This window comes from Sinohyriopsis cumingii, chromosome 16 (genome assembly GCF_028554795.1).
Source record: "Sinohyriopsis cumingii isolate HCF-2022 chromosome 16, ASM2855479v2, whole genome shotgun sequence".
NCBI lineage: Eukaryota > Metazoa > Mollusca > Bivalvia > Unionida > Unionidae > Sinohyriopsis > Sinohyriopsis cumingii.
In genome coordinates, this window is record NC_142976.1 from 26,406,776 (window position 1) to 26,426,334 (window position 19,559).

At 34.7% G+C, this 19,559-nt stretch overlaps 1 protein-coding gene across 5 annotated transcripts in view; it reads right to left on the reverse strand.

Moving 5' to 3' along the window:
• Positions 1-19,559, reverse strand: part of LOC149780109 (E3 ubiquitin-protein ligase TRAF7-like) — a 76,029-nt gene that overhangs the window by 40,125 nt on the left and 16,345 nt on the right. For 4 of the 5 annotated variants that reach the window (XM_089936883.1, XM_089936879.1, XM_089936880.1 and 1 more), the window contains exons 4-9: positions 19,327-19,430; positions 16,718-16,839; positions 12,931-13,058; positions 10,548-10,577; positions 4,085-4,181; positions 2,629-2,770 (exon numbers count right to left, since the gene is read on the reverse strand). In XM_089936883.1, the coding sequence (XP_089793009.1) occupies positions 2,629-2,770; positions 4,085-4,181; positions 10,548-10,577; positions 12,931-13,058; positions 16,718-16,839; positions 19,327-19,430 (623 nt within the window). The remainder of the gene's footprint in view (positions 1-2,628; positions 2,771-4,084; positions 4,182-10,547; positions 10,578-12,930; positions 13,059-16,717; positions 16,840-19,326; positions 19,431-19,559) is intronic. The other variant, XM_089936881.1, reaches the window with a different exon arrangement.

Below are 19,559 nucleotides of genomic sequence, written 5' to 3' on the forward strand. Positions count from 1 at the left end.
GAGTCTGTAATTCATGTACCTGATATTGGTATTACTGCCTTATGGAGTCTGTAATTCCTGTACCTGGTATTGGTATTGCTGCCTTATGGAGTCTGTAATTCCTGTACCTGGTATTGGTATTGCTGCCTTATGGAGTCTGTAATTCATGTACCTGATATTGGTATTACTGCCTTATGGAGTCTGCAATTCCTGTACCTGGTATTGGTATTGCTGCCTTATGGAGTCTGTAATTCATGTACCTGATATTGGTATTACTGCCTTATGGAGTCTGTAATTCATGTACCTGGTATTGGTATTACTGCCTTATGGAGTCTGTAATTCCTGTACCTAGTATTGGTATTACTGCCTTATGGAGTCTGTAATTCATGTACCTGGTATTGGTATTACTGCCTTATGGAGTCTGTAATTCATGTACCTGGTATTGGTATTACTGCCTTATGGAGTCTGTAATTCATGTGCCTGGTATTGGTATTGCTGCCTTATGGAGTCTGTAATTCCTGTACCTAGTATTGGTATTGATGCCTTATGGAGTCTGTAATTCATGTACCTGGTATTGGTATTACTGCCTTATGGAGTCTGTAATTCATGTGCCTGGTATTGGTATTGCTGCCTTATGGAGTCTGTAATTCATGTACCTGGTATTGGTATTACTGCCTTATGGAGTCTGTAATTCATGTGCTTGGTATTGGTATTGCTGCCTTATGGAGTCTGTAATTCCTGTACCTAGTATTGGTATTGATGCCTTATGGAGTCTGTAATTCATGTACCTGGTATTGGTATTACTGCCTTATGGAGTCTGTAATTCATGTGCCTGGTATTGGTATTGCTGCCTTATGGAGTCTGTAATTCATGTACCTGATATTGGTATTACTGCCTTATGGAGTCTGTAATTCATGTGCCTGGTATTGGTATTGCTGCCTTATGGAGTCTGTAATTCATGTACCTGGTATTGGTATTACTGCCTTATGGAGTCTGTAATTCCTGTACCTAGTATTGGTATTACTGCCTTATGGAGTCTGTAATTCATGTGCCTGGTATTGGTATTACTGCCTTATGGAGTCTGTAATTCATGTACCTGGTATTGGTATTGCTGCCTTATGTAGTCTGTAATTCATGTGCCTGGTACTACTGCATTATGGAGTCTGTAATTCATGTGCCTGGTATTTCTGCCTTATGGAGTGTGTAATTCATGTACTTTGTATTGGTATTGCTGCCTTATGGACTCGATAATTCATGTTTTTTTTTACAGCTGCCTTAGGTAATTCCTGTACCTGGTATCGATACCTTATGGAGCTTGTAATTCCTGCACCTGGTATAGATACCGTATGGAGTATGTAATCCCTGTGCATGGTATTGCTGCCTTATGGAGTCTATAATTCCTGTACCTGGTATTGCTGCCTTATGGACTCCATAATTCATGTTTTTTTTACAGCTGCCTTATGTAATTCCTGCACCTGGTATAGATACCTTATAGAGCTTGTAATTCCTGCACCTGGTATAGATACCATATGGAGTATGTAATTTCTGTACCTGGAATTGCTGCCTTATGGAGTCTTTAATTCCCGTACCTGGTACTGCTACCTTAAGGAGTCTGTAATTCATGTGCCTGGTATTGATACCTTATGGAGTCTGTAATTCATGTCTTTTTACAGCTGCCTTATGTAATTCCTGCACCTGGTATAGATACCTTGTGGAGTATGTAATTCCTGTACCTGGTATAGATACCTTGTGGAGTATGCAATTCCTGTACCTGGTATCAATACCTTATGGAGTTTGTAATTCCTGTACCTGGTATAGATACTGTATGGAGTATGTAATTCCTTTACCTGGTATAGATATCTTATGGAGTTTGTAATTCATGTACCTGGTATAGATATCTTATGGAGTTTGTAATTCATGTACCTGATATTGCTGCCTATGGACTCCATAATTCATTTTTTTTACAGCTGCCTTAGGTAATTCCTGCACCTGGTATAAATACCTTATGGAGCTTGTAATTCCTGCACCTGGCATTGCTGTCTTATGGAGTTTGTAATTCCTGTACCTGTTAAACATGTGATGTGTTGTCTGTACAGCTTTTACCAAATCATGACTCTCATCTCCCACTTGAGCAAATAACATTCCATGAACCCGCTGAATGTAGGCATTCACAATAATCCCCATACTCGCAACTTTCCTAGGCATGCAGATTTCTATAATCTAATTCAAAGTTGTGTGCATAGAGACTTACACTTGGTGAAGGATGCTTTGTTCTGTTCTGCTTTATAAGCTTGACCTATGTGGCTCTAGGCTGGGTACTTGTAAGACTTTCCATGCATGTAGCTATAGGAAAATACTAATTTGTGTTCTTATTAAAGGTTGATAATATTTTTAGATGATCACATTAACAAAGTTGCATTAACTGTGTCAACCTGAGATTGTTCCAGAAGAATGCTCATCTTATTGCTTAAATCACATGTATATGTTGACTTCGTCATCTATATATACATAATAGATATGCCTATCTAATTTCATTCTGTGTAATCATCCTAAACTGGATTCAGGAGGAATGCAGATCTGCAGGGGAGATGTTAAAAATAATAATAAAATAATGAAAATAATAATAATAAAAATAATAATATAACATACTACTTTATTGTGTCCCTTTAGGGTTTTTATACACCCCTGAGCCAGGTTCTCTAGATCCCAGATTTTGATAACACTGTCTGCCCCTGAGCTGAATAGTTTGCTTCTGTGGTTTGCCAAACACCATACAATGTTCTGGTGACCCCTACAAACAGGAAAGCATAAATTATCATAAAAATGTTTACTTGTTTTTATGCAACAACTGTCAGGCTGAAAGACCATGATATAAAGGTGATATGACTAGATATTTAGGTGTAGCATTCTCTTTGTATCATGCAGTTCCAGGTTCAATACCCAGTATATATATAGTACAGAAATCAAGCATTGATAGTGTCCTACATGTGTTCTGGTTTTCTTCAGTTTACTGTCACCAAAGAAATATACTATTCCTCACCCACTCACCCTCAATATGCTGTGTTGCAATTTCAAGAGCTGAATTCATGAATGTGCATCAAAATATAAAAGCTGTAATAATTAAAAATTATAAAAGCAACAAGTACAAAAACATTTTATACCATGAAAAAAATGCTATCATGAATGTTGTATTTTTTCTAGATTTATAAATGGAAAATTAATTTATATGGTTCTGGCCATACAATTTGGAAACTACTTAACCAAACCAATTCCAATAAAAACTAAAACTTCCAAATTTTATTATAATTCAGTAGATTGTCAAAATGTTAATCAAAGGGTTGCAAGTCTGATAACTGCCTTGGTGTGTCCTTAGTAACAGCACTCAACTTCCATTTCCTCATCTGGATAATGTCAATAATGTGTTAAAAGTACCATAAAAAACCCAACAAGAACCAATCAAAATCAAACATGGGACATTACCAAACTAATGAGACAACAAAGTTGAGAAATCATGGAATGTCATCTATCAAAACATTATTCTTGGTAAAGTTACATGATGTCATAATTTTTAAGACTTAGGGTTTGAGTCTGAATTTTTGTGGACACAACTGAAGAATATGTATCCTGCAGCTTTTTTGTTTATGAAAATATATACCATGAGGTTTTTTCCTCATGAAAATATGTACCATGAGGTCTTTTCCTCATGAAAATATGAACCATGAGGTCTTTTTCTCATGAAAATATGAACCACGAGGTCTTTTCCTCATGAAAATATTTACCATTAGGTCTTTTCCTCATGAAAATATGAACCATGAGTCTTTTTCTCATGAAGATATGAACCACGAGGTCTTTTCCTCATGAAAATATGTATCATGAGGTCTTTTCCTCATGAAAATATGAACCATGAGGTCTTTTTCTCATGAAAATATGAACTATGAGGTCTTTTCCTCATGAAAATATGAATTGTGAGGACTTTTCCTTATGAACAATGCAGGAGATATTGTGCCCAAGAGTTCCACTGAAATATCATTAACTATTTTGATGTAAGTAAACACTTTGCAATTAGAAATAAAAATTAGCATTTACCATTATTTTTCATCTTTACCTGAGAGTTCCAATACATTTGAACTGGAATGGCATTTGCCAGCTTTCTATCCTATGTGCAGAAGTTGGGCTGCTTGACAGAGACTTCCTGAAAGAACCTGCCATAAGAAGTATATACATTACACCATCTGCCCTTGTTTTGCATGTATATATTTTACACCATCTACCCTTGTTTTGCATGTATATATTTTACACCATCTACCCTTGTTTTGCATGTATATAATTTAGACCATCTGCCCTTCTTTTGCATGTATATAATTTAGACCATCTGCCCTTCTTTTGCATGTATATAATTTAGACCATCTGCCGTTATTTTGCATGTATATATTTTAGACCATCTACCCTTGTTTTGTATGTATATAATTTAGACTATCTACCCTTGTTTTGCATGTACATAATTTAGACCATCTGCCCTTATTTTGCATGTATATAATTTAGACCATCTGCCCTTCTTCTTTTGCATGTATATAATTTAGACCATCTGCCCTTCTTCTGCATGTATATATTTTAGACCATCTACCCTTGTTTTGCATGTATATAATTTAGACCATCTGCCCTTCTTTTGCATGTATATAATTTAGACTATCTGCCCTTATTTTGCATGTATATAATTTAGACCATCTGCCCTTCTTTTGCATGTATATAATTTAGACCATCTGCCCTTCTTTTGCATGTATATAATTTAGACCATCTGCCCTTCTTTTGCATGTATATAATTTAGACCACCTGCCCTTATTTTGCATGTATATAATTTAGACCATCTGCCCTTCTTTTGCATGTACATAATTTACACCACCTGCCCTTGTATTGCATGTATTTAGTTGTCAGCAGCACAGACTACTGTTTTCCAGTGCATGACACAGGGCTTACATTTCTCACTTCAATGTAATTATTATTCAAAGAAATTGTGAAGACCAATCTGCCCCTGAATTATCGCAGGATGCTACAGCAGATCTGGATCTATACTGTTCAAATTATGGCATGCATGTATACCAGACTTATTAATTACAACAAAATACAGTGATTCCTGGCTATAATGCCATTCAGACAGCCACAGATGTGTGTTTACAATGTTCAAAAATCAAAACAACATGAACCCCAAAAATGAAACCCATGGTTTGTTTTGGTTTGGTTTTGTGGAGAATAACACGTTTTCAGCACATGATAGGCTATACACTGCAGTCAGTATATTTTGATGGAGGAAGAACCCAGGAAGAACCACTGACCCATGGGAAGCGACTGAGAAGTTTTCCCACATATCCATGTTGGTTGAGCCAAGACTCGAGCCCATGCAGACTAGGGTGAGATGTGTGACCTATCTGTAAAGGTGAGTACCTTAGACCATTCAGCCCATGCACACTAGGGTGAGATGTGTGACCTATCTGTAAAGGTGAGTACCTTAGACCACTCAGCCCACGCACACAGGGTGAGATGTGTGACCTATCTGTAAAGGTGAGTACCTTAGACCACACAGCCCATGCAGACTAGGGTGAGATGTGTGACCTATCTGTAAAGGTGAGTGCCTTAGACCACTCAGCCCATGCAGACTAGGGTGATGTGTGACCTATCTGTAAAGGTGAGTACCTTAAACCACTCAGCCCATGCAGACTAGGGTGAGATGTGTGACCTATCTGTAAAGGTGAGTACCTTAGACCACTCAGCCCATGCAGACTAGGGTGAGATGTGTGACCTATCTGTAAAGGTGAGTACCTTAGACCACTCAGTCCATGCAGACTAGGGTGAGATGTGTGACCTATCTGTAAAGGTGAGTACCTTAGACCACACAGCCCACCCAGGCTCTAGAGATCCATGACTGTACATGTGTTTTATGTGGGACTGCACTTCACTAAGGAGCTGTATAACAAGGGACCACTGTATATATTGTAATCTGACATCACACAGGTGTCAACTTATATGGCTTACCCGTAATTTGTATATTTATTTTCATTTTCATTAGTGTATGGCCGTACAACTGTTTTGTACAGTTTTTCATACAATTTTTTTATTTTTTTTAATAAAATAATTCCTGTTTTGTGTGCATCCGGGACTATGGACATACTAGTTTTAGAACTAGAATTCAACAAGATCTGGGTGGCCTGAAACAACCAATCAAATCATACTTAAAACCACGTTTTTCCTTTGATAATGAAATGGGTTCATTTAATGGTTCAACTCCTGTGTGTGAAGATCTTGTCATGTATTGCTCTGAAATTTGATGCTCACTTGGATTTCTAATATTGGCTAACTACCTGTGTAGTATGTTTATTTATTTTATACATTATTGGTTTATTATTTGTACTTATTACTATCAAATGCATAAAGTTTACATCAATTTTCATACTTTACATAGTGTGGCAGTCATGATGGTGTAACTGTAATTCGTCTGACTTTTCTGTGTGGAGAAAGTCAATTTATTAGAATTTTTAACAATATACTAATTAAAAATAAATAGTCTGCTGAATTTAGTACTGGCATTTTATTGTGCTGTCATAGTTTTGAATTAAGTTTGTAAAATATGTGACACAAACAGGAAGATGCATTGCCATAATGACAGAAGTAGTACTAATGCTGAGTGATATCATTCTCATGGCTTGAAAATATGTAACACTGACAAGTTATATCAAGTTTTTGACCAAATTCAGCACACCATATAGCAAATTCATAACTTTTCAAACACCAGATATGCAATTTTAATAGAAACAATCAACAACTTACAATGTATAAACTTCTGGACTGCTACTGTGTCAATTTTGTTTACTGTTAGATTTCAATATCTGGATAGCTCCTGGCGTATTATCTTGCGGTTTATGGGGAAAATATAAATTCGTAACACATTTGTAATCAGGAGATCTTCTTCTATCACATGTCAAATCTAATTTTTTTTAAAAAAAAATTCTTCATATTTCTTTCATCTAATTAAAATATTCCATCCATCAAATAGATGAGCCTAACTCAAAGAAATGCAAGATTGAAGACACCGACCAAGGTCATGGCAAGTTTCAGGTTGATTTGATTAAAGTCTTCCCTGACATTGTAGATGTATCCAAGTTAGGATCTTCCCATGCTTTTTATAAAATATGCAGTAAAGACATTAAAGTGGTGGCATCAGGCATATATGATGTGGAGGAGCACTTCATGACAAAACTGCATGAAAGAAATTTTTAAATGAAGGAGGAAGCATCCATCAAAAGTGTCTTTGCTCAGTCAAACAACGAAGATGATAGTGTTATAAGTAAAAAGAATGAAAGGAAGTTTCAGAAATGTAAATAATTATGTAAATATTTGTAAAAAATACTTTGTGTACAGCATTTGTTGTTTTGTTGATCTTATTTAATGTATAAATGCATTTTTTCATGTAAGTCTTTTTTTGGTCTTTGTAAGGTTTTTATTGGTCTGGCATACAGGTTTTCATCTCAAGGGGTTGACACCTATGACATCAGTCCATTTTGAAGATGTTTATTTAATTTGAAATGTCCAAAGGTTCTGTGTTATCTAAGTGACTGCCAGTGGATTTAATCTCAACAAATAAGTTTTCATTTCAATTTATTAATTTTAAAGCTGCATCATTTTATTGCTTTTATAAAACACAGATGATTTTTCATGTGAAAATGTTTTGAAAATATTACAGCAAAGTGTTTTATAATTAAATGAGAAATTAAACACAAACAATCTCCTTCTTATGCATGGAAACACTCCATCAGGTTCTGTATGTAAATTAATTTTGCAGCATTACTGGGCATGAAAATAACAAAGAATGCTTGGTGATGAGACCCTTATGTCATATTATGAACTGGTCCTTCACCTCCACCCCACCAAGTCCATGAATAAATGGACCAAAGCCAAGCTACAGTCTAAATACTTTTATGACTGGTCCATAAACTGCAATAAAGCTTGTCATTGGTATGCAATATCTGTCTTGAATATTATAATGAATTGTTCCTTTCCCTTTATTGCATTTTTATGTACAAATGTTTACTATCTTGATAAATCATTAGTAAAATAAAGCTTTAATATGTGTTTTCTGTGATATCCATAAATGCTGAGATGAACTGAATTTACTTTTACATTATATGACAATGAGTAATAAAACAAAGCAGGTAACCTGAACTATGATATATGGCAGGATGAAGTTAAAAATAGACCAGGTAGTCAGAACTGTGATATATGGAATGGTGAAGTTTAAATACACAGGTAATCTGAACTATGATATATGGCATGGTGAAGTTAAAAATAGACCAGGTAACCTGAACTATGATATATGGTATGGTGAAGTAAAAAATAGACCAGGTTATCGGAACTATGATATATGGCATGGTGAAGTTAAAAATACATGGGTAATCTGAACTATGATATATGGCATGGTGAAGTTAAAAATAAACCAGGTAATCTGTTCTATGATATATGGCTTGGTCAAGTTAGAAATAGACCAGGTAAACTGAACTATCATATATGGCATGGTCAAGTTAAGTATGATATATGGAATGGTCAAGTTTAAAATAGACCAGTTAATGTAAACTATGATATATGGAATGGTCAAGTTAAAACACATAGGTAATTTTAACTATGATATATGGAATGGTCAAGTTAAAACACACCAGGCACTCTGTATTATGAAATATGGACAGGTCATCTTAAAAATAAACCATGTCTCTTAATTATGATATATGGACTGGTAATCCATATTATGTTATATAGACTGGTAATCTGTATCTGTCTTATGATAGACGGAATGGTGAAGTTAAAAATATACCAGGTAATCTGAACTATGATCTATGGAGTGGTCAAGTTCAAACACACCTGGCACTCTGTAATATGAAATATGGGCTGGTCAACTTAATACTGACCATGTAATCTGTATTATGATATATGGACTAGTAATCCATATTATGTTATATAGACTGGTAATCTGTATCTGTCTTAAGATATGTGGAATGGTCAAGTTAAAAACAGACCAGATAGTCTATATTATGATCTATCAATGGTTAAAATATTAAAAATAGACCAAATCGTCTGAATTATGATATATGGACTGGTCAAGTTCAAAATTAGTCAAATAGTCTGCATTATGATAAAAGGACTGGTCAAGTTCAAAACTGGCCAAGAAGAAACCAAAAGAAAAAATATTAAGAAAGATGGATATTGTTTAGAATATTTCTATAACATGAGTGATATGGAATCTTTCAGTCACATGGCAACAGTTCATGCTTAAAAGACAATATTTTATTCAAATCAGTCATAAGATGAAACGATATGCATATTGGCTGGGACACAATTCTGAATGAATTGATTTGCCATTTAATTCATGGCTTGGGTAGAAAATTATGTTACCAAATTGCTTGGGACAACTAACAAGTAAAGTTGGGTAATAAACTGACTCAAAGTCAAAGACCTGCTGGACAACCAGCTTTTGATATGTTAGACTTGTTGGATAACCAGCTTTTGATATGTTAAGGGTTTAAAGACCTAGATAACCAGCTTTTGATATATTAAGAGTTTAAAATAAGTATAAGATGCAGATTAATAACTGAAACAGGAATTTTGGCCTTCATTTTCACATACTGTGCATGAAATCCAATGCTAAATTTTAAATCATTGTTAAACATCTATTTAACTGGAATTACCATTAAAAAAGATTTAATAATACAACCAGATGTCTTTGCTGGGTAACTATATTTTTAGTCCAGTTGGCAACCATTATTTTTGGAAACTGTTTCTTCCCTTGATCTAACATCACTTTACATTGTAACGTGCAGTTGGGTATGAGAACTTTTTCTTTTTACAATGGAGGAGATGTGGTAACTCAGTTGGTAAAGCATCAGACACCTGACATGCATTTCATAATGTACCTGAAGATTGAAGTCAATACTACAGGACTGAAATCATCGACACAATGAACAGTACACCAGTAGACCCTGAACTGCCATATGAAATGCACCTGAAGATCAGATTCAATGCTATTTTATTGAAATGATAGAATTTACAGTAAAGACCATGATCTGCCTTCTAATGATGCACCTGAAGATTAGGGTCAATGCTGTTTGAATGAAACCATTTACAGAATTTAAGAGGATAGACCCTGATTTGCTGGCTCACTACTGTACTCTAAGATTAGGGTCAATGCTGTTTGACTGTGTGCACAATGAACAAGAGCCTGATATCTGCCAATGTATTATACAAGGGTAGAACTGGGTTTACAATGTTCATGGTTGGGTGCATTTTACAGACTGGCAAATATGGTAGTGGCAATGATGAAATCCTATAAGAAAGAATCTCCATAAGTCACAATATAAAGAAGATAAATTATACAGATCAAGAGCCAAGTTGTGCAAACACTCCAATAATATGAAAAGTACATGCAATTCTCCTAAAAAAGTCATACTATTGTCTTTTTGATATAATTCACATCACAAGATAAGTACATTTCATTCAGTTTTTAAAAAATATCCAATTTGTGCAATGCTTACCAAGCTTGCATCTTGAATGATACACTATATCTATAATGGACAAATCAATACAATGTCAAAATTGAACATACCAGTCTGTTTCTTAAAAGTATCATCACGTAACTGTTCCTAATACTTGCATTCCAAATCAATATTAAGAAACATAAGAAATAAATGTAATACTAATGTGATACTAATGTAATACAAATGGAATACTAATGTGATACTAATGTAATACAAATGTGATACTAATGTAATACTAATGGAATATATTACAGCATATACTTACCTATAAATCTAGTCTTACCTGGAACTGTATCGAACTACATTTGTCACCACAAACTATGCCAGCTGATCCAAGACAACGCAGTTTGTTAGGAATAACCAGTTGAACAAGCAAAACAGAACCTAATCTCCTGGCACATTATGCTACAGTAAATCAGGTCTATGATGTTTGCAGTTGGATTTAACTTATAAATGAATACGAACTGTATATGGTGATCTCACTTACTAATTAATTTTGCATTAAGATGCTTTCTTGATGTTACTGTTGTTGTCATTGCTCTATAATTAATTTTTCTAAGATCTAAGAATGGAATTACTGAATCCGTCAGAGATTCTGACTCACGGTCACTTAAATTTATGATAATAACATTACTATCCTTTATGTAAGGATACAGATTGTTGAAATACATTTTGATGTGTCCCAGTTTTTCTGTTTCAAATGAAGACTATAACCATAAAATGATGCATCAAACCTATTTCATATATTATAAACCTGTATTAGCAATACTATTCACATGATAGTCAACTACTAATAATGGTTAGCTAGATTTATAATGGTCATTTAGGTTTCATACATTTCACCGGAAATTAATGTTGAAAGGTTTACATATTCAGCCGATCACTCTCTCCAATACTGAAACTTTTAAAGAAATAAAAATATAAATTTCACCAATTTGCACTGATTATGTGACCCTCTATATGATGGCCAAACATTTTATAAAGGCTCATTTTTTTTACCAAAACATACATGTTTAAATATACTGCACTTTTCAAAAGGCCCAAGATCATTCACCTGGCAGACAATGATGAATGACCAAATGCAAAGAAATCTGGGTCAGAAGGATTCTTTCAGTAAAATTTCATCAAACACTGTTGATTGCATATGTTATTAAAAAAACTGTTTCAAGGTTTCTTTACTTTGGATATCTTCCTTTCTATATAATTACACATCAGTTGCTCTGTATAAAAAAGAACTCAGTGCAAGCATGCTTTTTTGTCTAAGGTGGTCAGTTTCTGTTCAGCAGGTTTTTGAAATGAAGTGTTTACATGTTTTCTATTTTAAACAATGGCATCTTTATTTCAGGGCAGATCACCACAATTTATATAAATTTGAAAGACCTTTAGGATAGGATGCGATATATCAAATTTTGCTCATATTCTGTTGAGGAGTTTTCAAGTTATAAATGGATTGCCTAGTTTTTAGCAAAGAAAATATTCATGAGGGTACTATGTCTTTATTCAAGCCATATTTAATGGGAGATCAGCATAATTTCTACAGACTCAAAGACCATTCATGCTGAGATACTCTCTGCCAAATATGGCCAAATTATGTTAAGTACATTTTAAAAATAGAAGTCATTTTAAAACAGTTTCCTATTTAGTAATCAAGTCCATATATGATACCAGATATGCATAATTTGTACAAGTCCGTAAAGCTCTCATGCCAAAATACTTTCTCTAGACTTTGATCAAATTCTGCTCTGAGAAGTCTGCACAAGTCCGTAAAGCCCTCATGGCAAAATGCCTTCTCTAGGATTTGATCAAATTCTGCTCTTAGAAGTTTACACAAGTCTGTAAAGCCTTCATGCCAAAATACTTTCTCTAGAATTTGATCAAATTCTGCTCTGAGAAGTCATTTCAAGGTCTTCTGCTAGCTGAACAGCATCATTTGCACAGAAAATATCTTACTGCCCTACTGGCCAGGATGTTTTCTGCTTATTGTGGTTAAATTCTGTTGAAGTGGGTTTTCTTTAATAGGTCTTTTCTATATTCAGTTATTGTCACCATATTTAATGTCTGAGCATCGTCATTTGTACAAATCTGAAAGCCCTACATGCCCAGATGCTGTTTGTAAAATTTTTGAAAAATTCTGTTTAGCAGCATTTGAACAGAAGTAATTTAAAGGATTTTCTATTTTTAGAAAATTGCAGCCAAATTTGATGGAAAAGCAACATCATTTGTACAAACCAGAAAGACATCATTCAAAATGACCTCCAATAGATGATTCTAGAGAAACTCATTCCTGTATATAAGACAAGTCCAAATACAAACTGCATAGACCTATAAAACTACTAATTTACAAAGCTGGCTAGGTCTACACTGGCTCCTGCAAACTTACTGGATCTGGACGATTTTCCTTCTGCAGAATTGCTTGGGGACCCCACAGATCGTTTGTTCCTAATGGTCAAAAGCTGTTCCAACATGGACTGAAGGTATTCATATTCCTTCTGTTGTGTCTGCATGGAACTGTAAGGATATAATATCATTCTATTAATGGGTCTAGAACTGTGCATTTTAGGTGAAAATTCTCTTCCACTTAAAAAAGGGATGATTTTTTTAATTTGTGGGAGATTTAATCAAGTAATTAAGGAAAGACTTACAAATATGGTGCATTATGCATAATCTAATTTTTTTTTTCAAAGGGCAATGTTTTTGGTGTTTTTAAGTAGCATGAATCACTCTATGAATCATCCTGGCATGCATTTTCAAAATTTAAATCATTCAAAAAAAGATATAACAATCAAGAATACATTAAATGATGACCTGTTTGTTTTCTTTCACAGGTGAGCAGTTACTAGAGTTAATATTATCCTATTAACCTAATGGCAGAACAAAGCTAGTAATAGCCTGTTTTGATCGTGATGACATATATATGAAATTTTGGAAGCCACACCACGACTGTGTTATATTTCCGAATTTGTCTTATAACACAGCGCGCTATAGCGGGGTAACACTGTTATAGCCTGTTTTGATCGTGATGACACTTGATATATGCATCGCCTAGTCAAGTGACATTACATCAAACATTTGAGTCATTACCTTTTATTGTAGAGTAAAAATGCACTGAGACATTCAATTCGTATTTTAATCATACATCATTAATAACAACCTGACCAACATACTAGAGTACACTATGATGTTAGTTATAAGTACCCATTCACCTGTCCGACATTCAAGTCACTGGCCATTCCATCATACTGAAGTGTTCTAAAAATAGCTCCAACAAACAACTGCTACTGCAGTGAAATAAATCCAGTTTCTCAAAGGTCATTATGCCATACAGATGTCAGCATGTCAACAGCCAATTCTGCAATTTGTGAAAAGTATTAATCTGGCAAAAAAGGATACAAATTTAATGTTAATATTTCTGGTAAAAAGAAAAGAGTTTGCTGCATAATCTTTCTTGAATTGATCAAAACTGAAGAGTGTACTTGTATGTTCGACTGGGTAAACAAAAAACGCCAGTCAAATGTATAGTAATACTATAGGTTTATTACAAGCAATGACATAAACATCTCATTTTCATAAATATACCTGCCAGTTATAATTTTGTATCAACAACTGTATGATGTCTGAAGTAATTAAAAATGTTGAAATCACTTGGAGAAAAAAATGATTAAATTTAGGTTTCTCTTTAGGTCAATGTGGCCTGATCTTTAAAGCTTCATTCTTTTTTAACTTGGAGATCACAATCAGATATGTACCATGTTTGCACCTATTTTGCAGTAAAAGAAATTAACATCTAACTGTAACAAGTGCTCAGAGTAATGTCAAGTCATTTTTTATCAATAAAATATCTCGTTTGCATTTCAAAATTTCAGTTACATAAGATGCTTAGTGACTGAGTGACTTCACATTATGTGCAGCATGCTTATAGCAAATCCAGAACATGGAATTACAGAAAAAATAACAAACTTACATACATGTATGAAATCCATTTAAATCCAATGACGTCTGAAACAAATACATTTGTTCTCAAAATGTACTATTCCAAATAGAAAAAACACTATTGACTCACAAGATGTGCATTTCCTACTGGAAGTACTTCATGATTTTATGTTATTTTACACTGGATCATTCTTGTTGTCTTTTTTTTAAATGCAAAGTTTATGATATTTCTCAGCTGCATAATTTTCAAGTGCTCAATGTCCTGGCTTTCCAGCCACATCAGTCCTTTCTCAAATGTAAATATAGCTTCAGAAACAGCATCCGGTGTTTCTGGCAGGTCCTCCTGGTCATTGTCAAAAGTAAATCCTACTTCCTGCTGATCAAGGTCTAAATTGGCACCAAGGAAGAACAGGACTATGTCAGCATCGGTCTTACATTCAACAGTGGGGCAGTCCTCAACAATTTTGATCCAGTGCTGACCAAAATCAAACGAGTTAAAAATGTCCCCATAGCACAGCTTTAGCCTCTTCAACATCCTCCTCTGTGAATCCATTAAACTCACAATTGTATTAACAAAAAAAGCTTTCCTTTTCCTGGACATCTCCACTGCGAGATAAAATGTCTTGTAAATAATAAGACTCAGCTCATGCTGGAAAATGACACTTAATTGTTTAATTATTTATACTGCAGCTACATTATGCAAATGAAGGTCTATCTCTTCTGGGCTGCAATGCAATGGATTAAAGAAGGTAGCGTCAGGTTGCGTCTGCTAATTTTTTCTGTGATCTGTTGCCATCCAAGTGTCAATATATACTAGTCAACAATAAGCTGGTCTTCTGTATAATCAGTAAGCTGTGTTTACATTGATCAAGTCACTGATCTGATTGAGTGACAAATTGGACAGTTGTGTATTTTAGCCAGTAGCAGATACGGATCAATGATTACAGCTTAAAAGAGACATGGGTAATTTTGGGTGGTTAATAGCCTGTTAGGAATCAAATATCTTACCCAAATATTGTGACTGTAAAAAATACATATTTGGTAGTGTCCAAATCAAGTCCAATAGTTTCTGATGTAAAGGTTTCAGATGATAGATGTCGAAAATTATTTTTTATTTTCATTTCTTAAATTATAAGCAGTGCTAAAAATACTTGATAGCACAATGCCCTGGGCCTCTCAAATTTTAGATCAAGCCTATCCTATATTCTAAGTAAGGTGCCTCTTGGGCTTGTAGAAATTTTTTTATTTTAATTTGCCTAAGGAAACTTTGATTGTGCTGATGAAATGTGTAAATGTATTTTCAATATGCTGACATACCTGCCACACTGTGGCACAATTTAAATGAGACTACCACTGTCCTACATGAAAGTGAGATCTGATTTTAATATGATTGAAGCATGGCATCTCATGCTAAAAATATGATTTTGTACTCGTAACCCCCCTCCCCGACACGGTCGCATTTTGAAAAAACACAATTATCAGTAATCTTTAAAAAAAACACACTTTCATTACATGCCCATTACATGTAGAAACTTTCATTACATGCCCATTACATGTAGAATGTATAAACGGTAAACAGTCATGACTGGAGCTGATGTAAAACTATCCCTTGGGCAGTTAAATAGCAGCAATTAAAGGCACAGAGGTCAGATATAAACCACCATTTCACATATTACTTAATTGACCTCCACAACAAATAACCTACCAGTGCTGCTGTACTGTAAAGCAGCAAAGCAAAACCTGAAAGTGAAATACTGGGAACATCCTATTTTATGCTGAATGAATCAACCCATCCCAAAATCTAGATCCTTTAGAAGATCCTTGGTCTACCAGAGCATGATTTGCCAGTCAATTATGTGACGGTTGAATCAGGACTGGAAATTTTAAAAAATGTGACTACGAGTATTATGACTGACCAATAAAAACTGATGTACAATTGTAATGTGACTTTTGAATGGGGGATGACACAAATTCTCAAACGCAAAAGTTATGATTTCTAGACCAGACTTTGTTTTCACCAACAGCAATTAAATCTAGACTTAACTTAATTCTTGAATCCAGCAATCTGACTGGACAAAATTTGAGTCATACTTAAACCTGACCAATCAAATGTCTAAGATCCAAACTTAAACCTTAAAATATGCTGATGAAACTGAAGCCTGATCTATGCTGTTCACAGCTAGATGGCTTAGCATGGCTTGTAGATTTTAAGAAAATCCAAAAGCAATGTTTCCTACCTGGCGTAAGCCTGCAACTGTTCTGCTGTAGTTCTCTGTTGTGATTCCAGTGTCTGGACTCGGTCTGTCAGACTCTGGACCTGGTATTGCAATTCTCTGTTGGAGGCCTCCACAGCATGTGCCTGACAGTAAAAATTGTAAAACCATTTAAAAACACCTACGTAAATAAAACACAATATTCAACTCAATGTATAGATTTATTTTATATCTACAAAATGAGATCTTCTAAGAACACTTGATTGGAATAAAACTGTTTATATTCACTTATAATTCCAGTCCAAATGTAAAATGAACATACCCAGCAGTTTGTTAGGAGTAATCAGTAGAACAAACAATTGACCCTGATCTGTCAGAGCATAATGCAAGTGGAGGTCATATCCTGTTTGCAGTTGGACTGGACTATATAGAGTACTTTCCTGTAAATCATTATATGGACGTCAGGCCAAAATACCACTAGGCGAGGAATGGTGCCTGTGCAATTTGGTAAAAATCAATTCAATGGTTTTGGGAACAAAGTTAATAAATAGCAAATATTTTAATTAAAGCAAAACATATGTCACATATCACACAATGGATACTGAAACATCATAGCTCATATGCTTTTTGGCCCAGTGAACTAAAAAGTTATTAATAAAAAATGTACCCTTTGTTTAACAACATGTAACTCTGCACTCAAAGTTTAGTGACACTTTGAGTTGAGAACGCTTTATTGCAAATTAATCTGCAGTAAGAATTTACAGCAGTGAATTTCTAACTCATTTATTTCCTAAAGTACTCTTTCCATACTTGTCTTATTACACATGCAGCTCTCTAATTATAACGTACATGATTCCTGACATAAGGTGGTACTGCTGTGAATCTCATATCAAAATCTTACCAATGTAGGAGAGTACTGGCTGAAAGAAAACAATCTGAAGCTTAGAAATATATCTTTATTTCATTTTCAAAACATTATTATTCAACAAATTTTGATTATTTCAGCTTTATTGCAGTTCAGTATATTGTTTTTCTCAGTACATCATGGTTCAGTATATACTACATGCTTCACTATAACATGGTTTGGTAAATAACATGATTGGCAGTTATAAACCCCAACTACTGTTTTATAAGAACTGTAATGTAAGATTGTAACCTATCTGATACTGAAAATAGTCATTTATAATCTTCATTACCTACAGATTAAAGACATCACAGTCAGAAAACAACAGGTATATTTCAAAGTTACAACATATATGTACATTTATGCTTTTTTTCATTTTAACATTCAGCACATAACACAAATATGTTATTCAGTTCTGAGGCAACTGGAGTAAATTGCTTTTCCCAAGGGCACACCTTGGTAACTGATCCTGAATTATCTGGTGATATGATCTGAACCCTCTACCTTTCAAACATGAGTCAGGCATGCTAACTAAAATCACCACAGCACCTGTGTCCACGAGTCGCCTTTTATGACAGGTGTCTGAATACAGTTACCCTATTCTATGTCACTGATCCCACTGGGGTTTTTAAGAAGTGGCAAATAATACAGATCTTTCGATATTCTATCCTAATGTAAATTTGCAACGAGTACCACATGTGAATTGAAAATTCTTGGTAGAACAATTCCATAGTCCATCTAGCCTGGGCAACTAAATTTATTCATTGTTGGGCAAGGTATATTTCCAATAAGCAGCCCAATTTTCATTTGAAGGGAAAAGAACAAAAATTAAAAGACCATTTTCTTCGCTTCCTCAGTGCTGTGGTAGCTGGTCAAAACTGGAAATTTAACATTATTACTGCAAGGGAATTTCTGAAAAGCACACACATTTATATATAGCAGACACATTTATATATAGCAGACACATTTAAATATAGCACACACATTTATATATAGCACACACATAAAGTCAAATTCATGTCTGCTACTGAATGACTGCCAAAAAGTCCACAAACATACAGTCTCAAGAAAAGTTATATGTGTTATTTCAGAAATACCTTGATCCAAGAACTATTTTAAAAAACTGTACCAAAGAATTTAATGGCTTAATCAGTCAAGACTGTGCTTTCACATTTGGACTGGAAACTTCTGCAACAGATATAGTGAAAATTTAATCTACTCTACTGATACCAAAAAAACCTCTTCTTTACTGTTGTAAATCTGCTGAAATTTAAAAACTTCACATAAAAATCAACCAACTATTTTAGTTGCCTGGTTTTTCTACATTTTTCCAGACATAAATGTCATTTTAAATTCTTGGTGGTTGGCGTTTATGTTGTCATAAGACTGTCATAAGATTGTTTGGCTTTTCCAACCAATCTTCCATTTTTCTGATTAACTGTCATATTCCTGCTCAGGGGCCCAGAGTGGCCGAGTGGTCTAAAGCACTCACCATTATGGATCACTACCATCTCACCTGTCTGTGTGGGTTCAAGTCTCAGATTTGGCCAATGTGGGTATGTGAGAAAGCTTGTCAGTAGCTTCTCATGGTCGGTGGTTCTTTCCTGGGTTTTCCCGGGTTCTTCCTCCACCATTTATACTGGCCACCATGCATAGCCTATCTTGTACTGAAAGATGGTGTAAAACCCTACAGCAACAATAACAACAACAATATTCCTACTAATCTTACATATTCCTTCATGTCCTGAACACTTCCAGGTTTCTGAAAACCACGGTAACCACACAATTTCATATGCTCTGCGACATGGTCCTTCTGACTGACAAACTCACAGCCTGAAAGACAGATGCAATAGATGCAGTACTGCTGGTTTGAATATTCACTGTCTACATGATTTAATGAACTGCTAATGCAGCTTCAAATAATGTAAAACATCAAAAACTGGTAATTCTTTTTAATGCAAG